The 24,125-nt window shown below is 30.0% G+C and overlaps 3 protein-coding genes across 4 annotated transcripts in view; 1 reads left to right on the forward strand and 2 right to left on the reverse strand.

The window, feature by feature from the left end:
• The window catches only part of LOC101496461 (clavaminate synthase-like protein At3g21360), a 2,262-nt gene extending 866 nt beyond the window's left edge, over positions 1-1,396 (reverse strand). Inside the window, exons 1-2 of the mRNA XM_073367169.1 lie at positions 538-1,396; positions 2-73 (exon numbers count right to left, since the gene is read on the reverse strand). Coding sequence (XP_073223270.1) covers positions 2-73; positions 538-1,166 — 701 coding nt within the window. The 5' untranslated portion in view covers positions 1,167-1,396. The remainder of the gene's footprint in view (position 1; positions 74-537) is intronic.
• Positions 1,397-2,558: 1,162 nt separating this feature from the next.
• LOC101495813 (MMS19 nucleotide excision repair protein homolog) lies at positions 2,559-11,731 on the forward strand. 2 transcript variants are annotated; one of them, XM_004486728.4, is made up of 20 exons: positions 2,559-2,782; positions 2,877-2,939; positions 3,095-3,149; positions 3,618-3,715; positions 3,857-4,015; positions 4,314-4,373; positions 4,619-4,807; positions 5,078-5,131; positions 6,451-6,537; positions 6,668-7,358; positions 7,673-8,046; positions 8,234-8,307; positions 8,554-8,659; positions 8,801-9,672; positions 9,917-9,992; positions 10,139-10,250; positions 10,659-10,735; positions 11,068-11,148; positions 11,326-11,405; positions 11,506-11,731. In XM_004486728.4, the coding sequence occupies exons 1-20, from the start codon at positions 2,711-2,713 to the stop codon at positions 11,540-11,542; spliced, it is 3,417 nt and encodes a 1,138-aa protein (XP_004486785.1). In that variant the 5' UTR covers positions 2,559-2,710; the 3' UTR covers positions 11,543-11,731. The 2 variants fall into 2 exon arrangements, with proteins under 2 accessions (XP_004486785.1, XP_012571694.1); XM_012716240.3 differs by lacking the exons at positions 2,559-2,782; positions 2,877-2,939 and having other exon boundaries at positions 3,116-3,149; positions 3,861-4,015.
• Positions 11,732-12,790: 1,059 nt separating this feature from the next.
• On the reverse strand, positions 12,791-14,544 carry LOC101495485 (histidine-containing phosphotransfer protein 4). Its single transcript, XM_004486727.4, has 5 exons — positions 14,387-14,544; positions 14,061-14,191; positions 13,880-13,948; positions 13,662-13,733; positions 12,791-13,236 (listed from the first exon to the last, which is right to left on the reverse strand). The coding sequence occupies exons 1-5, from the start codon at positions 14,444-14,446 to the stop codon at positions 13,116-13,118; spliced, it is 453 nt and encodes a 150-aa protein (XP_004486784.1). The 5' UTR covers positions 14,447-14,544; the 3' UTR covers positions 12,791-13,115.
• Positions 14,545-24,125: the final 9,581 nt, after the last annotated feature.

Raw genomic sequence — 24,125 nt, forward strand, 5'->3', positions numbered from 1 at the left:
AGCAGGAATTGGTCCCATAATCGTTTTCACTCCATCTTCCAACCATTCCAACTTCATACCAAGTTCACCAGCCCTGCAAAAATTCACAATCAAAGTCTTAAAAAAGGTCAACAACCATCACCTGAATCACAACATCATAGTTTTTTATGGGCTAGTTTGAATTGACTTATATGAACTTATTTAATCGCATAAATACTTGTGCGGCTGACCGAGAGAGCTTATGGAAATACTAACCCAGATATGTCTATAACTGTTTTCAGCTTATTTTCATTAGTTCTTCATAATAGCTTATGACAAGCAACTTATAACTTATACGTAAATAATTTGACTGTTTCTCCAACTTCGTCGTAAGCTATATTTGACTGCAATTTGCGATAGTAATCACGACACTAACATCATTCAAAACCTTGTTCGGACCATCAACACAACATGCAAGTTTTTTTTTTATTTTTTATTTTTTATTTTAAACAATTAACACGAAGACATGATAAATAAACAAATGAATGTAATATTAAATAAAATAAAATTGAATATAACCTTTGTTGAGCAACGGTTTTGTCGTTGGTCAAGAAGGTTGATTTCCAGCCTCTACCAATTGGAGAGTTAGGGTTATCATCTTCACCCAAAACCCTAACATACAACAAACCATGCTTCTCAAGTTTTTCAACGAAATCAGGGTAACGATCCTTCATCCTATCGTAGATAACATGGCTGAGAACAATGGGGGTTTCGCCGCCGGTAGCAGGCTCAACCTCACAGAAGAAGAACAATTTGGAAGGGAATTGAGGAACCTGAGCCATCTCATGGTGAAAAGGGATTTTCTGATCAGGTGGAGATTCGTTGGCGGTAAAGACACGGCCGACGACGTTGGTGCGTGGTGCGGCGCCGCCGACATAGGGAAGCTGTTGGTAGTCGAAAGCTTCAACGACGTCGTTGAAGTCGGAAGGTGTTAGGAGTGGTAAGCCTCTGATGATGAGTGCGCCGGATTGGAGAAGAAGTGATTCTAAATAGGGTTTGTGGGTTTTGATAGTGTGGGTCGCGGTTAGAGGGAGTGTAGGTGAAGATGCAGTTGGTGATGGAGAGACAACAGCAGGGAATGGAAGTCCGTTGGGGAGAAGCTTCTGGTGAGGAATTTGGATTTCAACCAACGTTTTTTGTATAGACATGTTTCACGAGTTGTGAGATTCTAGTCCTATCCTCAATTTCAGAGTGGAGAGTGTTTCTTTTCTTCCACCTGGACTCAAATTGAGACCAGGTTCACCATAAATCAATCAATATAAGAGTGATCCTTTTGCTACGACTAATTATGGCTTGCTATGCGTTGGAAATTTATTATTTGTGAGTTTAAGTCAATCATTTGAATCCAAAATTGATTGATTAAAGAGATATATGCAATACAATTATAACCATATATACATAAATTTACTCTCATCTCAATTTAAATAGGAATTACTATTGTTTCGCAAATAAGTGAACTTGCTCTTTGTTAGAGTCATGTACGGTTTTTTTTATTGAATTTTGGTTTAAATTGTAGTAGTCTCCATTAGTAGATCTATTGCTTGTATAAGAGTTTATCTACCGCATAATGTATTCTCCCATAGCCAAACTGTATGTTGCAATTTCAAGAATGACATTAAAATAAAGTTTGAAGATATTAATAGTTTGATAAAAAAAAAATAAGATGCAAACATTACCTGAAATATAGTTTATAAATAAGTATTTTAAAGTATAAAATAATTTTTATTTTTATATATCAATTGTTTGTTTGTTTTTTTGTGCATTTTTTTTTATTACATTACAAACAAATAACATTTTGATATCAATATATTTTCATATCTATTTATGTCAATTAGCCGTGCTCCCACCCAAGTTAAAATTTAGTTTTATTATAAAGGAGTACAGTTACATAAGAAAAAAAAAAAAAGTGCATGTTATATTGAAATGAGAAAGAGAAACAATTCTGACGGAAAACTGTAATTTTATTTTTACATAATTCTAATATTTAATCTCACATTAAACAAAATATATTTAAATTAAAATAATCATATTCACTACAAATTCTCATTTATTTAAATACTAAAATAACTTCAAAGTTGTTTTGCTCTTCTCTCATCTCAATTCAAAAATTAATCCAAATAACTGCATTTCATCTAAAACTAAGGAAAAAAAAGAGAAACACGACATTAAAAAAAAACACATTTTAAAATATTTTCTATTATTTAGTTCCCACAAAGATATAGAAAAATATGATTCTACAAATATTATTCCTCTTATTTTTATAAAAAAAAAATGATAATTTTTGTTCCTTTACAATTTTATCCCAATTTTTGTTTTCCCGTATGATACTTTTGAGTTTCTTTTTTTACTGTTAAAAAGTACATCAATTTCTTACCTCTTACTTCTACTCAATTAAACAAATAATTTTTTTTTTGTCTTTCTTTCCGTTACTTTCTATCCGATCAAACAAGTGAAAAAAAAATTCCCATCTCAATTTATTTTTTCTTTCTTCTCATTTCCTTTCTCTCCCCGCTCACTTATTTCCTAAACCAAACATTAAAATCTTAAAATAACCTTCCCTCCCTTCTCTTCCGTTCTTAACTGTCTCAACACTTTCTATAGTGCTGAATATACTTAAACCCTAAATACTGCAATCTCTATTCGCCGTACTTCCAAATTCAAAAAACCCCCAAATCACTTTCCATCATCATCGATGGCGGAAACCACTCAATTGACTCGTCACATTGAGTCATATGTTGACTCATCTTCTACTCCAACTCACCAGGTTCACCTCCCAGTTAACTCTTCTAACAACACAAATATCACTCTCTTCTATTCTACTTTCTCTCTCTTAATAATGCTTACTATGCTCTCTGCAGGCTACAAGCTTAGACGCTATTGGATTATTGATAAAAACCAATGCTTTAACTCTAGAAGCACTTGTATGTCTATTCCTCATTCCTTAAAATTTATTTATTTTTCAACTTCTCAACCAACAAACAAAAATTGATTTTTTTTTTATATTCATTCATTAATGCTTGCTTAATTTGTGTTTTATTTTCTTGACTTGATTTGTTTTTCCTGTTTCAAAATTTAGGTTAGAGAATTGGATATGTATTTGACCTCAACAGATACAGTTATTCGCGCAAGAGGTGCGCGTTATGTTTACTTAGCAAACTTTTATTGCACATGATGACAATCCCTGTCAAGTTATGGTGAATTAATACATATCTGTTGGTTATTTTATTCAAACCCCATTGCACAACAACCAATGTGACATTTGATTGAATTCTGTTTTAGCCTGATTTGTTTGCTAAAATTTTGTACAAATAAACAATTTATATGTACACGTGTGCATGCATACTATCTATGTGTGTATACATTATAGATAACATTTTAGGTAGCTTCTTTTCTCAACCCTTATGTTCTCAAAAGCCTCCAAAATACACCGACGGATTGGCTAATCCGGAGAGCATTGGGGGGTGGGAGAAGAAACTCTCAGCATTTTATATGGATACCATTTGCATGCCTATTTGTTTATGGATGTAAGTTTTAATAGCATGCATTTTGCTTTTGAGTATGTTCTTATGAGTGAACGTCTACTGGAAAAACTTCTTTAGGAATTCTTCTCCTGGCAGAGGTGCTTACTCGTATTTGCTCAAAACCTCTTGACAGTGAAACAATACATAGCTTGGTTGGGTTCTTCAAGGAAAGACTGGTCAGTATATATATTTATTCTGCTACACGGCTTACTTTTCTAAGTTATTGTTTGGAGATTTTTTAAATTTTTGATTATAGTTTGTTTCTGTTGATGGATTTCTTATTCCATCCGTTTATAAACACAATTCCTTATAATCAGGCAGATTGGAAAGCAGTACGAGGTGCACTTGTGGGTTGCTTGGCATTGATAAGGAGGAAAAGTGTTGCGGGTATGGTAACTGGTAGTGATGCCAAAGCCATTGCTCAATCTTTTTTACAATACTTGCAAGTTCAATCTTTAGGACATTACGACAGGAAGGTAAATTACTTTTGTTGCTAAAAGGCAATAAAATTTTATGCTTCTGCTGTAAAGTAGAATTGTCCTAAATAAGCAAAGACATTAAGAAAAAGACCTCTCATTTAAAGTAGAAGTGAACATTTGAAGTTATTATATATGTTATTGGCATAATTTTCTTAATTAATCAGTCTAAGAGTTGATTGGTTTTTCATGGTAAATATTTTATATGCTGTTCTTTTGTAATTATCCCCTCTTTGACTTCATGTAAGCTATATCTGTTAAACATCTCACCTTTAATTTATCTGTTTTAATACTGCAGCTTTGCTTTGAACTGCTTGATTTCCTGCTAGAACATCATGCCGATGCAGTTGCTTCATTGGTAGTCCCTGCTTCCAGAAACTTTTATATAGCAATGAATAAAGCAAGAAGAAAATAGATTTCCTGAATATACTGTCATTCTGTCTGATGATATTAAAGTTATTGACTTATAGCTTAATCTAAAACTTATCTTCAGATGTATGCTTTTCCCGTCTGCTGCTATTGGCTCTCTGTGACATCAGTGGACTCATTTATTTTTTGATAATCTTATTAGTTATAACACATTTGTTCTTGAATCTGTTGTAGGAGGAGGACCTTATTTATGGAATTTGTGAAGCCATAGATGCAGAAAAGGATCCGGAATGTTTAATGCTCGCTTTTCATATTGTCGAGTCCTTGGCACGACTATATCCTGATCCATCTGGTCTACTTGCAAGCTTTGCTAGTGATGTTTTTGATATTTTAGCACCTTACTTTCCCATTCACTTCACACATGTAAGTTTAACCTTTCACATATATTTATCCATTGAACATCTTCCATTTATGCATACCGTTTGCTATACATCGCTTGGCCAATGACCATGTATGCTCGAGACACTAACAATTTGTTTTTTTATGAATGTATCTACCTGTTTTTCACCTATGTGGTGACCATGTCCTTATATTTTGAGTACTGATGCTGGAAGACTCTGAAAGATGGAGATTTTCTCTGAAAAGATCCATTCTCGCTCTGTTATTTATTTACTATCTTTGTTTCTTTGCCAGCCATCGAGTGGGGATACTCATGTGCAAAGAGATGACCTGTCAAAAATTCTGATGGTATGTGGAACTTCTTACCAGACTTTGTGGCCCTTAAATATAGCTGTTGTACTTTTTTATAGTTAGTCATTGATGAGAACCTCTGAAATCTAAAATTTCTGGACTTTATGCTAAGAGTCCAGGATATAAAATTGAAGGAATGAAGGTTATGGTGGAGCAGTTTTATAGTTTTCTTTGCTCTAACTTTATTTTTGAACATAGATATAGTTTTTGCTGAAAAACTCAGAAAGTTCTGGAGATAGACTTAAGCTGCTGGGAGTCTGGGACTGGGATTCAAGTTGAATGCTTTTTTCTAAGATATTTGTCATTGATTACCAAAATCCACATACAGTTATGTTGCTTTCTTGAGGATAGATCTGATGATCTTGATCTTTGTTCCTTCTTTCTCATTTGAAGTGCTTTTCCCAGATGGAACTTCATCTCCTTGATTGCATTTTTGTGTGCTTTTGTGGAAGATAGAGGGAGAGAACCAAGCAATACGAGTAGCATACGTATGCTCTCTGTGTCGTCTGGAAATGTCCAGTACCCCTGATAAGCCAAAATTTTATACCTAGGTTTTCTGTATGTATGAGTTATGTATAGTGTAAGTTAGCAGCTACTACACTTGTTTCATTTGGTGTAGTGAGTACTCTGGGAAATTTCAAATATTGGTAGCCATGTCTTTTCTTTGATTGAAAGGTACATTGAGATTTAGAAGCAACTGCACAACCAATGTTAGTCAGCTTTTGAGCATATAGCATTAGCAACTTATACTTCTCAACAACTTGTAACTTTATTGCTCTGGATTGGCATTTGCATTTATCAGTGGCCTTTTACATTACCTAGATTCAGTAGTGGGATATATGTTACTACTCTGGAATGAAATATAAACAAAAAGAGTATCTGAAAAGTTGATGTATCTGGTCTTAATTTTTAATCAGATACATCAACTTTTCAGACACAATTTTTGTTTATATTTCATTCCGGAGGGAGTAGATATAAGTGCTTGGGTTGAATAAGTTTATTGCTTATTGTTGTCTTTTTAAGACCGATCCATTGTCCTCTTATTCTGTTTCCTTTACCTTATAAAGGAAGTAAAATGCAAATATGCATATACATGTCTGTGTTGAGTGTGTGTGAGACTTTACATATATGTGCACCTGAATTTCATTTTATGCAATCCGGGCTTACTATCACCTGTAAATGGAAGAGCATATTCGACATTTCTCAAACACAATTCAAATCTGATACAATATTGTATATTTTGCATATAAAAATTGCAATTATATTTATTCCAGTCATGCTTTATAATATGAGCTAATTATTTTAATTTTCTGCAGTCTGCATTCTCTTCTACTCCTCTTTTTGAGCCATTTGTTATTCCTCTGCTTCTTGAGAAACTTTCGTCTTCACTACATTCAGCAAAGGTTGGTGTCGTTAGTATATAATTATATATTTCATTTCAAATATCTTTGTAATTACTGTCCTACTCTGTTGTTTTTTTAAAAAACCTAAATCATTTATAGTTTTCTATGTGTTGGTTTTCGATGCATTCAGATTGATTCCTTACAATATCTTAGAGTGTGCTCCTCCAAGTATGGGGCAGAGAGAATTGCAAAATATGCTGGAGCTATTTGGTCTTCATTAAAAGACACCTTATATACTTATTTGGCGGAGCCAGATTTGTCTTTTACTTTACCCATAAATGGTATTGGCTTTCCAGAGAATGAAGTTGTAATTGAAGCTCTGTCCCTCCTTCAGCAGCTTATTGTGCAAAATAACAGTCAGTTAGTTAGCTTGATAATTGACGATGAGGATGTCAACTTTATTATCAATTCCATTGCCTCTTATGAGACGTACGACACTATCTCTGTGCAAGAAAAGAAGAAACTACATGCTATTGGTCGCATTCTCTATATTACTGTCAAGGCTTCCATTTCTTCCTGCAATGCCGTGTTTCAAAGTCTTTTCTTAAGAATGATGGATAATTTGGGAATTCCTGTTAGTAACATTGATGGCTTGCAAAATAGTGCTATTTTTACGTCACAAAATGTGAAGTTTGGATTCCTTTATCTCTGCATAGAACTACTTGCAGGATCAAGGGAATTAGTTGTTTTGTCTGAAGAAAAGCGTGAGACATACTGCACCCTACTTCATAGTTACTCAACCGTGTTATTTAATGCCTTTGATTCAGTTTTGGATGTAAGTGCTGACAGATGCCTCCCTGGTCCTGATATACACATTGGAGGTGATTGCACTTTTTTAATTTAGTTCAACATTTTCATATACATACACTTTCTTTGTTTTTTCGAGAATTTTATTCGTATTTTTTTAAGTGGTACTCCTCTTAAATAGCTGTCTTATGAGCTCATGGTTGACATTTAATAACTTTTTGGATTAAATATGCATATTATAATGAAATTATTATAATATGCATTTTTATCCTGTTCAGTCTCTCATTTTTAAATAAATCATTGAATTGAATCTGTTTTGTTCCTTGTGACTTTATTATTGTATCTTCACATTACTGATTTATTTTTTGCTTTTGGAGCTGATATACAGTAAAGGGCTTGCAGATTCTGGCAATGTTTCATTTAGATGTTTTTCCAATACCAAAATCAACATTTGAGAATATTTTGAAGAAATTCATGTCAATTATCATAGAGGGTTTCAACAGAACAGTACTATGGAATGCCGCATTGAAAGCGTTATTTCATATTGGCTCGTTTGTTCAAAACTTTAGTGAGTCTGAAAAAGCTATGAGCTACAGGAGTTTTGTTGTAGACAAAACTATGGAACTGCTGTCTCTTGATGATATTGCTCTGCCCTTTTCACTTAAAGTAGAAGCATTATCTGATATAGGCATGACTGGCATGAAAAACATGCTAACAATTCTTCAAGGGTTGGAAGGAGCTCTATTTGCCAATCTATCTGAGGTCTATTTTTGTTTCTATAATAATTTCATTATACTATCCGTTGTGTTCAAGGCATCATGAAATATGTCATCTCACTTTTAGAAAGTTCTTGGGTTTATTTTGTCGCTGCCTGCCTTTTATCCTTATTATAATCGTAATGTGTTTTTACTTTTTTTGGATATTAACTTTCTGGTATTTGGTCATCTAGGTTCATAGAAATTTAAAGTCTTCTGAAATTGCTGCTCAGCTTTTGGAGTGCTATTCTTGCAAGTTACTTCCATGGTATTTGACTTTTCAGGGCTGACATATTACTTTAATTTTGTTGTGACCATATGGATTTTCTTTACTATGATATGATAATAGCTGATATTTTGTATTTGAAATAATGGATAACGGATAGACTAACAGCGCTTTCAGTTTATCAACTGTTTGCCATATAATGTTATTCTCTGTTTGCAAGGAGCAGGGATGATTCACACCTGACAATTTTTTTGATGTATCTGATATTTTTGAATTGAATCCGGGCAGGATCCATGAAAACGGAGGTGCAGAGGAATCCATAGTGCAATTTACTGTGGAGATTTGGAGCCAAGCAGGAAATTGCATGGATTTTAATTCTCCATTTGAGGAAAAGGTAAATCTAACAGTGACACTTATGTATTAATCTTCTTAATTATTTTATGAATATCGTTAAATACCTATACCTATTATTTTAGAAATGCAACTAAATAAACAATCCAAGCAGCAATGGTGATTTTTCCTGCTTGTACTGCAGGGTCTTCTTGATTCAATGATGAAAGCATTGAAAGTTTCTGTTGGGTGTTGCTCTGTAGAGAGTCAAAATGCTATAATTCAAAAAGCTTACAGTATTCTATCGTCACATACCAAATTTCAGCTTAATGATGTAGGAAGATTGCCATTAACTCCCGGAGCATATGACATTTCTCCTAGGGATGAAGGGATACTTTTATTATTTGCATCTGTAATTATTGCACTTCGCCCCAAAACACACATTCCAAATATAGGAGGGCTTCTGCAACTTTTTATAATAACCCTGCTCAAGGGTGTTGTTCCAGTTGCACAGGCTTTGGGTTCTATGGTCAACAAACTCATTCCAAAATCCAATGGTGCAGAGAAGTCTGGTGAATTTCCCTTGGAAGAAGCTCTTGATATTATTTTCAACACCAAAATATGGTTTTCTAGTACTGATATGTTGCAGAGATGTAATGGATCAAGTAATGGGAGTGAAATGGTTCTTACTGATTTATGCCTGGGTATCACAAATGATAGATTGCTTCAAACCAATGCTATTTGTGGGCTTGCATGGATTGGAAAAGGTTTGCTGCTGCGTGGTCATGAAAAGATTAAAGACATCACTATGATATTTATAGAGTGCTTAATGTCAGACAGAAAGAGTTCATTGCCTTTGATTGAAGGTTCACTAGCAAGTACTGAAGAGCAGAAATCGGATCCTTTGCCAAGGAAATGTGCTGCGGATGCTTTTCATATTCTTATGAGTGATGCCGAAGTTTGTTTGAATAGAAAATTTCATGCCACAATACGGCCTCTATATAAGCAGAGGTTTTTCTCTACCATATTGCCCATCTTTCAGCAGCTGATCACAAGATCTGATTCGCCATTGTCCAGGTAGGTGTACTGTTCTCTCTCAAAATGAAAACTATTTCCCCATTTGTGAGTAGCTTATTCTAAAAAAAATACTTTGAACGGTACCTTTTTAACTGTGTCTATTGTCTTAAGTCCATATACATAAACAATGCAGTATTACTAAATTGCCAAAGAGCTGTAACAGAGCTATTTTGACTTGTAGTTGTGCTATGTGTTGTCTCCCTTCACCTCCCAAATGTTTAAATTTCTATTTCTACAATTTCAGATCTTTTCTGTATCGAGCTTTTGCACATGTCATGTCTGACACTCCATTAATTGTTATAGTGAATGAAGCTAAAAAGGTTAGTTTGAGAAATTTTATACTATCAGTAATTACATACCTTACATTTGTCAGACTACTTATTTTCTTTTTCTATTGAAAATTTGTGTTGGATAATTGACTTTTTGACTTTTTTCATCACAGTAAGTTTCTTTGTTAATTTTGCAGCTCATACCAGTTCTTCTAGATTGCTTGTCCTTGTTGACGGAAGATATCGAAGATAAAGATATCTTGTATGGTCTGTTGCTAGTTTTATCTGGGATATTGACTGAGAAAAATGGTAATTACAATGGCTGTAGTATTTAAGTTATCTGATTTTTTAGGTTCTAGCTTGTTGTGAATTTTCAGTTCTCATACTGTGATTCAATTTATATGGTTTTCTTGTGGGACATAAATTGGGCCATTAGAAGGGATCTATTTCAATGTTAGTATGGATTTTTACAATCATTAGCCATTGCACTTGTTGGTAGATTTTGGTGCAATATTTATTATTTGCAAACACTAGTGTATATCTTCCTGATAAACTTGCTACTTTATTTAGCTTCTTATGTTTCCACAAAATATTACCATGCTAGTCGTAACTCGTAATTGAGTTGGGGGTGAAGGTGATGACAATCATGTAATCTTTGGCAAGAAGAAAGAAGTACCTGTAAATGCTGTCTTACATAAATTATGTTCATGCACGCAGGACAAGAAGCTGTAATTGAGAATGCACATATTATCATCAATTGTCTAATTAAGCTCGTGGACTACCCTCAGAAGACGGTACAAGCAAGAATTTTCTTGTATACTTTTTTTATACTGCTAGAACAGGCTGACTTTAGTTTGTGTTATAAAGGAATTTCATTGCCTCTTAAACATTTTGCCAGTTTCAATAATCTAGATATATTTGCAGTTCTAAGAAACATTAGGGCCAGCAAGACATGCCTCAACTCCTTGTTTTTTTTTTCTTCTAACTAATACTTAGCGATGATTTTGTGCTTAAGAGTTCCTTCCAAAACCTTTAGACCCTTCAAAGCTTTGTTGCAATCTTAATTGTTTAAAGCAATCAAAATTAACAATGATGTTAATGGTAGATTTCTCCTCTCCTTGTGCAGCTTGTTCGGGAGACAGCTATTCAATGTCTTGTTGCATTGTCCATGCTTCCCCATGCGCGTATCTATCCATTGAGAACACAGGTTTGTCAAGCTTTTAGTTGCATTCATTCTCATACTTGATTCACTTTCCAATATGTACTAATGTCTCAATGTTATAAATCAACTTTTTCAATAATATTTTGCATATTATTAACAACTTTTTGTATTTTCAAGTTCCTATTTGTCATTCTTCAATACTATCCACGTTGATTATGTTAGGTTCTTCGAGCAATACCAAAGTGTCTTGATGATACAAAGAGATCTGTTCGCCGTGAAGCTGTAAAATGTCGGCAAGCATGGTTAGTACTTCAGATAATACAGGAATCTTTACAATTCTATCTGTTGCAGTTAACTGTTATGTTTGCTTGTTTTATTCATATTTGCACGACCATTTGACAGGGCATCGATTACATCATCGAGGAGTCTTCGTTTCTGAAGTTTAAAACCTGCTTCCAGATCCCAAGCTACTGTAAATGCTTTCGGGCATTGTTTTATTAGGGATTCTTTCACCCTAAAAAAGTTTTGCAGTGGTTGATAATATTACATGTAAATATCTAAGGTTGTAAGTCTTACCTTATTGATATAATAAAATTAAAGTCCATTGAAACAGTTGACCATTCCTTTATTGTGATTGTTTAGCATCATGCATTTATTGACTAACAAAATCATATGTAATATTTTGACAAAAAAATCCCAAGTAATTTAGTAAAACATTGACTGTTCAAAATTTTGCTACATGCACCCCAATGATACTGGCGAACCACTAATACGGGACCAATTCATTTTCATTATATCCTTTAACAGCCAGCATGGAATAAGTTGCAAATAGTACTTGTGTTTCAAAACTGAAAAAGCAGATTTAAATTTGACGCAGGAGACACCTACCTCTACCGTTGCTGAAACATAGCTTTTCATGATTGAGATGTGTGGGTGGGTCTGAATCTCTGACCAAAAATATGTTATCTCAGCCATGAATATACCTAAAAAAAAAAAAAATCATTACGTAACAGAATTGACTTTAGATGGACAAGGTGGGACGAAACATACTTATATGGATACATGGTTGTGTGCAGTCATTTGCTCCCAAGATCTAATTGTCCCCATTTCAAGATCAAACTTTTTGATTTAAAAATTTATTTTAAAATTTGAATTGTCTGATTTTGATTTGTTGACTGAAATATGTGACTCATGTTGCATTTCATTCAAATCCTTCGCCTCCTTTGCTTCGTCTCAAAAACCTTAAAAACTACACAAAAACATTTTTGACATATAACTTTTGTTTTCTTCAAAAAATGATTTTAATTATATTTAAAGAACACAATTGCTCTGTGTTGTTTAAAATCTCTTTAAAATAATATTTAAATTTCAGTTTGTTTTTAATATGTAATATGACACTCTTATTGTATTTACTATACAAGCGATCCAAATTTTCTTCAGCAACTGAGATTTGTTACTATGACGATGGTTTAAAATTGCAGATTGCATTATTTGATGCGGTCGCAATATTATTGTTGCGACAAAGTCTACAAAGATATCATTCCACAATTGCACTCATCACAACCAAACCAAATATGCATTGCAACGCCGCAATACATATATTGGCACAAACACAATGCTCTAGTAGCGCAACTACAATTAAAAACAATATTTTGAACAAGAAAAAAATGGAAATGGTTTTGATGGGTGAGCAAAGAGAGAATTACATTGATGTTAATAATAGTTATGTTGTAACATAATTTTCCTCTATAGGGATAGTATAAACTATAAAGCTCCATAGAAGGATTCCTACATCACTTTTGATTAAAAAAAACATAGACCTCATTTTTTTTTTGTTGACAAATACATAGACCTCATATTTGGTAGCACAATGCTCTCAAACAGGCTATAAAGCCTTTCCAATTCTAGTGGTGAATACTGAACATGTTTTTTTTTTTCCTTCAGTAACAAAAATTCACCAGTTACATTTGCATGTCCTCATTAAATGCATAATATCTATTTCTATAAAGTCTTTACTTTGGGCGACATGCTCTATCCAGGGGCCCAGTTTGCCTAGCCAACTGAAAATAATTTTCAAGTTTCTTTTTCAATGCTACATATTCTTTTTTCATTTGTTGAAAGCTCTTTCTGCACCTGCATGTTTACACAAAATAACAACAATTCTATCACTATTTAGAATATATACAAAAATTAAAATTAAAAGTAGTTTGAGTATTTAAATTTTTAACCTACTAATTTCTCATATTATATATATATATATAGATGTCATCACAATTTTTTCAAAATCTCTTCTATTTAATTTTTATTTTATTTCCATATATGAGGTGTCGGCTAAGTAGTAAAAATTTGACTTTTATTCTCAAGAGATGAAGTTATTATTCATTTGGAAACACTTAAAGAACAGTCGTCACAGTTACTTTGGTTAACGATAATTTCCCTCTTCCCTAATTATTTTTTTCATAGGAACTTAAAAAAATCATTTTTATAAAAGAAGTATCATATTCCTTGAAGAAATGGCAGTGTGATTGTTAATGAACAATGGAAGCTAGATTGATTACCCTTCTGCATGTCCTGTCCTGCAATATTCCCTAAACAGAGTACATTCTGCTTTAACCTTTTTGGCACCGATGCTGCAAAAACCATAATGAAGAAAAATTGATTAAATCATTGTTAAAATATGTAAAGCAACATAGTTTTCACTTTATGATATACAATATAATAATTTACTCAATCCAAATTACTATTAATTTTTTACAACTAATATGTAAGTATATACCTTGAGCTGCTTCCTTTAAATTGGTGCATGATTGTGTCCAGTTTGTTGAAATCCAATGGATTCCTTTCCCTGCCACAAGCACAAAAATGACACAAACTTAATTTAATATTTGACAATTAGTTTTTGGAGAATTAATGTAAATAAAATACAAAGTAAGATGAAATTGATATAATGAGCTTACAGTGTTTGTTCCAAGTTAGTGATAAGCCTAGATGAATCACGGTAGTAAAGAGTGACAATTTCCTCAACAAAGTTAGGGTTAGCATCATCTTGCAATTCTTCAAGTTGAATAAATTGCTCATCAAGATGTCCCTGCATAATTGATTTCGTTAGGTACCATCAATGAGGACACATGCATGCAAAGTACATAGTTTAATTAGTGTTTAATTAAGGATTAATTAGCATTAGCCACAAATAATTTATAATGATTATGAGTTGGATATATAAATAAAAAGAATAAAAAAAAATATGATATTTGTAATGATTGGGAAAAGTGAAAAAAGGAACCTGATCAAAGAGGGACTGTTTCATTGCAGCAAGTTGCCTACGAGAATTGTTTCTGTCCATGATGAATAGAGAGAGTTAAAAGAAGGTGAAGAGAATAAAGGAAGAAAGAGATATAAAATGTAATGTAGTAGGAATTGGAATGCATGATTTTTGAAGTGAGGGGTGGGAGGGTTTTTATAGCACACAAAAGATGTCCTATCATATTATAATATGCTATATTTGTCACTCAATTCATATCATATGCTACTACTAGGGAAAGTGAAACCATTCTTTTTAAATTTGCTTTAGTTACATGTTAGTTAGAAAGGATTAACTCCACCCATTTCATTATTGATATTTCAAATTAATTATTAAAACTGTCAAAATTTAATAAATTGGTCTTTTTGTTGGTACAAACTCAAATATAATAAATTAAGACAAATTCTACTCTACAATAAAAAAATTAAATGTGTATCGGTACTATAAAGTTTTTTTTTTATTAATAATTTCTTTAATTTGTCTACTTATGTAGACTAAATTATATTCGTGGTCCCTTAACTTAATTTCAGGTAACGTTTTAGTTCTTTATCTTTTTTTTCTTCCCGAATTGGTCCTTTATTTTAATTTTAAGTGACTATTTGATATTGTATGTTTTAAAATTTCAACAATGTTATCCTTTTTTATACAAAAATTCAAAAAAATCATCAAAATTTTCAACCAAAACCCATAAAATTAATAATCATCTTCAATATAATGCAAATTTTATCAAATCCATAACTCAAATATTCAAATACACTCACATTTTCATCTCCAACAACATCAAATAAAGAATAAAAATATGAGTTTATTTCAAGATTTAAGTTATGAATTTGATTAAATTTGTATTTTATTGATGATAATGAATTTTATGAGTTTTGGTTTAAAAATTTGATGACTTTTTTAAATTTTTGTAAAAGAAGGACAACATTGTTGACATTTTAAAACATAAAATATCAAACTGTCAGTTAAAATTAAAATAAAGAACCAACTCGGGAAAAAAAAATATAAAGGACTAAAACGTTACCTGAAATTAAGTTAAGGAACCGCAAATGTAATTTAGCCACCTATGTATTACTATAGTATATTAAAATTGATTAAATTAAATTTTTTGATATATAGATAACATATCATTCAATTATTGGTGATTTAATTTTGATAATATCAAAACATATTAATTTTTCAGTGTACAGCAGAAGTCTCCATAAATTAGTAATATTAGAGACAAATTTAAAATTAAGTAAATAATGAAAGAAATTTGTTGAATAATAATAAATTTGGTTAACATTTTGTACTTTTATAGATCATTTTAGAATACTGATATTATAAAAACTAGTTTGATACAATCCTTACACTAGTTTGGTTAACCTTTCATAAAAGTGAAACCAAAATTTACTCTGATTGACATAAGTTGATAAACTAAGGTAAACTTGCAGGAAATTTTTAACAAGCTTTTATTTTTATTTTTTGTAAATCTAAGTTTCATATTTGATTTATTTTCATTTTGTTAGGTCTATTAATATTTTTCCCATGTCTCATTTATTTTATTTTATTATTGAGTTAAAATTTTGAATTACTCATTTATTGTAATACATAAGTGTGTTTATATTTTAAATAATTTTTAATGGATATTATTTTAAATATTATTATTATTATTATTCTTTTAAAATAAGAAAACTCATACAAGTCCATGAATCGAATTTAAGTCATTAACATAATCAAAACAAATTTACTTAGCCTCTCAACTTTGACAACTTGATTTAATTTAAGCACTAGGCTGTTTACTCTAATGTATTCAAAAAATTTACAATACTTTTTTATTGATTAAAAAATGTAATCAAGATTCAAATTCCACATATGTCAAATCCTAATCAAAGTTTCACACGCTAAAATTTTATTAAAATAGATACGCACAAATTTGAATGGTTAGAGTTAGATACATATTTAATTATTGAAAGGAATTTAGTGTCACATGTAAACAGAAAGTCCCATTCCACAAAAGTATATGTAAATATATGGTTGTAATCAATTAAGCAGGCAAAAAAGGTTTAATACTTTAATTAGCACCATTAGCCATTGATACTATACTTGTACGGAACGTGGGGGGCATCCTTTAGAGACGATATATAAAGAAAATTAATTCACATGATAAGTGGACTAGCTTATGACTTTATTTTTTTAGCATTTAAGATGAAAAATATATATATAGTGTCGAAAAAATGAGTACTACCTGACAAAAATATATTTTATTTGAAAAACACATAAAAAATAAACGTTTATTTTATTGTCCATTAATAAAATCATTTCTAAAGAAAATGAAAGTTTGTTACGATTAATATATATCCCTAAGGAACCATAATCTTACAACCCTCACCACTACGTTTCTTTGGAAGGAACGTTATTAGAGCATCTTTAATGGTATATAAATGCATGTTCGTCAAGGTGTATTAACGTAAAAATTTTAGTTTTTTTGTGAATTCACTGTTGGAGTTGTGTTAATGTGTCATCAATCAAGAAAGATCGTCACTTCATCGCAATTATTTTTTTTTTTAAATTAATTTACGTATAATAATAAATATATTACGATTAGTGGTGAACCCTATCTAATGAACTACTGAATTCATAGTAAAAAACAAATAAATTATTTCAATATGATATGGCATGGCGTACTCCATTTAATGAACTTATATTAAGTGATTTTGGAGATACTCTTAGAAATCACATTGTGATTTTGGAGCCATAATGTGATATTGGTATAGAATATGTGATTGTATGACTAATTTGTGAAAATAACTTATACATATTTAGAAAAACCAGTGAGTGTTTAACAAAATTATTTTAATTAGTGCGAATTATTTTTATTGATTCATTTATAGAATGAAAATTAAAGAAAATGAATTTTATGATATGAAATTTATTGTGCAAATTTATGTATGCCCTGTTTTTTTTTTTTATATGGTAACACGTGGATATTTATTGAATAAATGTGGTGTGGTATTTTTAATGCATTGCCCAAAAAAATCCGCACATTCCCTTTCAATTGAAATATGCTTGTTTTATAATTATAATAATTTTGTTTACTTATTGGTTTGAATGTGAAATTACCGATTTTATTTCCTTATTTAATCCATTTATAAAACATACAACCGTAAAACTAATACTATATATATTTGGTTGAAATGATATCAGACGAGATTTATATATTTCCTTAATAGGATTCATACTATTGAATGGGTTAATATTTTTCTTTATATAGAATCGTACTATATATAGAAAGAACAGTACGTCTACTTTTATTTTATTATATATAAAAATATTACTATATATATAATTTAGATTTATTTTGATTATTACATATAAATAATATTTTTATTTATTATTTTTTAAAAGCTATTCATTTGAATTTTTTTTAAATTTTATGTTGAATTTTTTTTTTTGCAGTTCTGTATGGAGGTTTGGTGGTGCAAGATCAACGTAAAAGACTAAAGAAAGGAATTAAATTAATTTCTCTATGAATAATGAATCATGTATATTTTGTACTAGCCAATAAGTTCGAAGGCCTAAAATAATCTTTAAAAATGTGAGTTTTTAGAATATATAAAAACACTTTTAAAATGCAAAATAATAAAAATTATTGATATTACAAAATAAGTCAAAAACTTATTGATTACACATATATATCACAAATAAGTTTTAATATAATCATTTATAATTTTTAAAACATACAACAATTTTTAATTGACTATCAAAATTATTTTAATGTGTATGTAAACCATAAAAAAAAAACATAAAATAATGAAATAGTTTAGCTTTCAATTACAGACAAATGAATTAAAGCTTTAATTACACTTTAGAAATTAAGCTAACATATAAATTTAAATAAATTTATAACATAAACTATTTAATTTATAAAAAAATTCCTAATAAAAAAAAAATTCTAAGACCTAAAATGATTGCTTTTTTTTCTCTTGCGGGGTTAATTATATTTGGCAATCACTATAATTATGTGATATCACTGTGTCACAGCAATAAAAAATGAGATAAAGAAAGGTTATAATTATTATAGACGGAAAAAGAAGATGCATTGACGTATTCCATCTCTGCTATACGGAAGCATAAAAGAAAAGTAAGAGATTAATTTTTTCCTTTTTCTTTTTTTGTAAAAGGAGAGAGACATATGCTAAATTTAGTACATACCCTGCGCTCTCTAATATCAACTAATTTTATTTTATTGCAACCAAAACAAAATAAAATATTAACTAAACAAATTCCAAAAACAATATTATTGGGCATCGCATGAGACAAAGAATTTATCCTCAAAACGGACCTTAAAGTAAAAGCTTGCTTACGGCGCATAATCCTTTAAACATAAAAAAAAAAACATTTGCTTCTGTTGGTATAACAATAATAATAGTAATTTATATTATGATAAAAGATAAAGTCGACTCAAAATGTCTAAAACGATTTTAAACATGAATCATTTTAGAATTTATAATATAATTTTAATAAAATTATTTTTTAAAAAAAATTTAAATATAATTTTCATATTTGATCGTTTACTTATTATAATTTTGATTCATTTATCTTTTATAAATTGTATATTTTAGTCTCTGTCATATTTACAATCAAAATTATAATAATATTTGATTAAATGCATCTAACAATTGTCGTATCTAGTATAATATTCATTTAATCCAATAATAGATTTGTCCTTAAAAATGATTTTTGCATGTTTTAAAATTATGTAAACTCTTTGAAACGAAAAATATTATTAAAATTTATTGTATTTTCAATCTATCTTTACCAAAATTTATTGTATTTTCAATCTATCAAAATATTATATTTGTATAGTGTCCTATTTTCAGTCTAAGTTTGCAACTGATAAAAAATTTAATGACAATAATTATACAATTGTTTGAAAGAGATGTGATGAAAAGTATTAAAATATATCATTTATAAAAGATAAATGATCAAAATAAAATATAAAAGACTATAACAAATATTGAACAAAATTATATTGAAGTCATTTTTTAATAAAAAAAACAATTTTTTAAATATTTTAGAATAAAAATCAATCATTAAATTTATATAATTGATTATGTATATAATATTTTATTTTTAACTAATGATTAAATTAATTAATTTAACATTTATTAAAATAATACTAATTTTGGAAATAATTTCATTATTTTTAAATTTGAAAATATTAAAATCTAAAATATTTTTATTGAGTATAAAACTTTTTTAGAAGTTTTTTTTCTAATAAGATTTTTAGAGATTTGAAGCGGTTGTTTTGGTAGTAATATTTTGCATAGTGCATATATTGATTGCATGCACTATGTGAAGAGTAAGGTTTATGTATTGAAGAACTTGCTAGTGATAAAAAGTGGAGAATGTTGTTTTTATTCCATGAAAAGACATTTGCCATAATTTAAGTGGGATACTTATACTTATTTTATAGAATTTTCTTCTCATCAATTCTAGAACTAGAATGTCACTTCAAAAATGATTTGGAACTAGGATGAATAATACTGTACATTCAACCATTATTAAACTTTCTTTCTGCGTTTTCAGATTTTACTAATTCATATATGTAAGATTATATTCATCTACCTATCAAACGATCGATTCCGTATTAAATTCTGTACTCATTATTACGTATGTATTCTCACTTTTTTTTTTTTTTTTTAAATCTTGTTCTCTCTTTTTCTTAAATCTAACACTTTTTAATAAATAATATTATCCTATTATATTTTATATTATATTTATATCTCATTTTATATTCTAATAATATTATTTTTTAATACATTAAAGAATTATATTTTTATGAATTTAATAGACATTAAATAATTTTTCGCTGATAGTCAATACAAATAGTTGGTTGATGAATTATTTTATTATAATAATTACAATCATGTGATGATAATAGAATTAAGGGTGATTATTAATTAACTATCGATATAAAATTGATTTATGTTACAAATTTTGTTGTCCCTCTCAATTCACATATGTAGTTGATTTCTACTAAGAGTAGCCTTTGTAGTGGTAGAAGGGCATTGTGAGTGACACAAAGGAAAAGAGAAGTAATAACAGCTGATTTTTATGATTGTAAATAGAACAGTTCCCTCTTACTCATTTTGTAAACAAAGTCAACCCAAAACTTTTCAGTGGACACGTGTCGATTTGTCTTTGATTTACACAGAATGGAATGAAACAAAAATATCTCACTAACCAACTTGTATGTACCATGGCAATCTTGAGGGCCATTAATTTATGTGTTCTTTTAAGCTTCATTTTACAATTATTTTTTATTCTCATCACATTTCTATATTTTCAGTTACACTTAAATAAATTCATGTAAAATAAGTTTAGATATATAGTAAATTAAATTTACCGTAGGATACATGAATTAAGTTCATGCAGTTTATTTAAGTTTAAAAATTAATTATTTTTATCACACTTTTATTATAAATATAATTTTTAATCAATTCACACATATTAAAAAATAATTATAATTATTATAAATAATAGAAAGAGAATAGTCATTTAGTAAATTATATCTTTTAACTATGATATGTTTCCCACTATTATAAATACAAAATAGAATTAATGTTTGAAATAAACAAAAAAAAAAATTAATGTTTTGAAAATAGTGTACATAATAATAATTAAATTGTACAATTAAAAAAATAAATAAAGTCGTATTGAAAATTGAGATTGACATTCATTTTAAAACAAATTTTTTTACTAAAGTGATATTTATTGTGAGACAGAAGAAGTGTCATGTATTCATTTAGTTATCAACATCTCTTTGCTAAGGAGATCTTAGCAAAGAAAAAACATCATAGGAGAGATTGACTTATTTAAATTTATTTAATGTCATAAATATTTGTGAGACTTTTCAAATTATCTACTAGCATAAATAATAGCTTATGACATGACAATAACACGTTTTTAATAAATTTTCATAAACTTAGTCAACAATATAACTTATAAAAACAACTTATAACTATATGAAAATAATTTGATTTGATTTTATATTTTCTACAAAAATAACTCATACATAAACACTTAATTTAACTGTTTATTCAAAGAGGGTCTAATTCTTAGCTTCCTAATGGCAGATGAGGCCAATTATATGTAAGTTAACCTGATAAATTAGCAGAACTTGAACTAAGTGCAACATATGAAGTACTCCATCCAACTACTCCATTTTTGAATATTTTGAACTCTAGAAACTGTAGTAAGATATGGTGCACAGAGAATAACAAAGAGGGGAATCATCAATCATGTAACCAAAAGAGGGAAACAAATTAATAAAGAAAAATTTCCAATGATTGACATAAGAATTTTGCATTGCATCTAAGTGGTCCTAGTCATTTCTTTCTCAACAGAAACAAGTGTATTTGGCTCCAATTAAAGGACAAAGAAGTGTTGCAAAAGAGATTCTCTATGTATTCTTTCCTTTATTCCTAATGTTTATGCCACAGTGAAGTGAAAAGACAAGACAAGTGAGTATTGTATCTGCAACATTTTTAACTCTCTACCACACCACACCCTCTTTTTTCTCCAATGATATATAATTTCTTTCTTTTTAATATGTAATGTGGTCACATCTGCTACTTTGTACTGAGTTAAAAATGTGGAAATGTGGAATGTTTTAGGTGAGTGGAAGAGGATCAGAATCTGGTTTTTCTGTCTTTTTCTAGAATCTCAGATTTTTTTTTTTTTTTTCTATCCCTCTTATATCATTATATACTATATCTTGATAAGAATTCCACCATAGACTATGATAAGAAATTCCCCTGCATGAAACTGATAACCTTGCTGGTCCATGTAAAATTTTGCATCAATAAGATTAGCAGTCATTTTTCCCATGTGCACCATGCAAAAACATTTATTAATAAGAGGTCTAATAATGTCTTTGAACTAGAAATGATTTCAAAGAATAAATATTTTACTTCCTATAGTATCTATTCTATACAAATATCTATGTGATGATAATAGACAATTAAGCGTATGTGTATAACATTCTTACACTATCAGTGCATATTTATTAAAAGCATACCACAAAGTTAGAATCTTGACACGTTTGAAGTGATTTGATGTCCATTTTTATACCAGAAAGCTTTGTTTATCTGTCTGCATCTCCTATTTGGAAAAGTGAGGAAGATCTAATTACATTGAAAGGGACATGAGTGATTATACATAGAATAAGCTCCTCAAAGGACCTGAAAAAAGTATACCTATTCCTTTCATTTTCCTTTCCTCATCAAGTAATATGCTCTGACACGAAGCATGTAAGAATTGATGCATGGATGTGTTAGTTGAGGTTGATTTCTTATTCACATCACACAAGTGACATTTATGTGTTATTCTTTTTTTCTAGCACTGTCAGCATCAATTCTTCTTCTACTCATCATCATCATCATCATCATCTTCAGAATCCACTGATTAATGAAAGCACCTAGCTATCATTGCCCACTAAACTCAACTTTTGTTATCCAAATGCATCAGACAAGATCCTTGTTTGCAAACTTGGAAAACGAAAGCACCAACTAATAATAATTGGGCCACCAGTATAGACATGATGATACAACACAGCAACAAAAGTAACACTCTCTGAATATATTCCATATGTTGTTAATATTATACTATTGCTGTGTCAAGTCATGAAATGAAGGTACCTATTACTATGACATACTTTTTGTGTCTCTCTGTCTGTGTTTTACATCTAAATGCATGCAACAGTTGGCATTTTCAAAAGATACGGAAGAGAAAGAAAGGTCGATGCGATATGGTTCTTTATTTTTAACATTAGATATCGATATTCGCCTCTGTAGCACCATCGCCATGTTTGTGCTTCATAGATACTCACACATGCATACACATAATCCAAATGCTTGGCTAAGTTTGATATTTCATAGATCAAAATGATTAACAAAGCAACCATCCTGGAATAATCAAGCTTGGCAAACTAATGTTCCTTAGAAGACTGTGTAGACTTGTGTAATTTCCAAAACCACATCTTCACTTTTGGCTGTAATCTCATCTGATGTTTTTGTTGTTTAAACTTGACACACCCCACCCCCTCAGTATTTAGCATCCGTTTGTTTAAGTTTTGCATGAGATATAGAAGTCGCTAAATTTAAAAGTATTATAAATTTTTGACAGTATCATTTTGATAAATTTCTTTCTCGCTCCATTAATACACTCCAAACAATGAAGATTAAAGATACCAAAAGATTATATTAAAATAGTAGTATTAGAGAAAATTAGTGAATATTTAATACAAATTAAATCCTCTAGAATGACAATTACTTTGAAACAGAGGAGAGGGTATTTACATTACAATCACATATGCTAATCAACTATATTATTTTCTTTGGAAGAAGCTAATCACGTATTCATCAGGCTCCTGATATACATACCACAAAACTACTTATCTCACCTCAATTCTCTTTTAGCCAACCATGACTTTCCCGGGTCCCGACCCGAATTGACTGAAAAGAAGCAGCCCAACAATATTCCAACCCATTTGGCTATGGGAACAAATTGAACTCATGTGACCAAATATATGGGCTGGGTTAGTCTGTCTAGAATGTGGCTTTGAGTTAGTTATCTGCGGATTTGATTTTTGAGGACATAAACTAAAAGAGCCTCTAATACACATAAAATGGGTACATCATGCAATGCAGGAGCAAGTATAAAGAATACATGGTGC

The sequence above is a fragment of the Cicer arietinum genome, chromosome 1 (genome assembly GCF_000331145.2).
Source record: "Cicer arietinum cultivar CDC Frontier isolate Library 1 chromosome 1, Cicar.CDCFrontier_v2.0, whole genome shotgun sequence".
NCBI lineage: Eukaryota > Viridiplantae > Streptophyta > Magnoliopsida > Fabales > Fabaceae > Cicer > Cicer arietinum.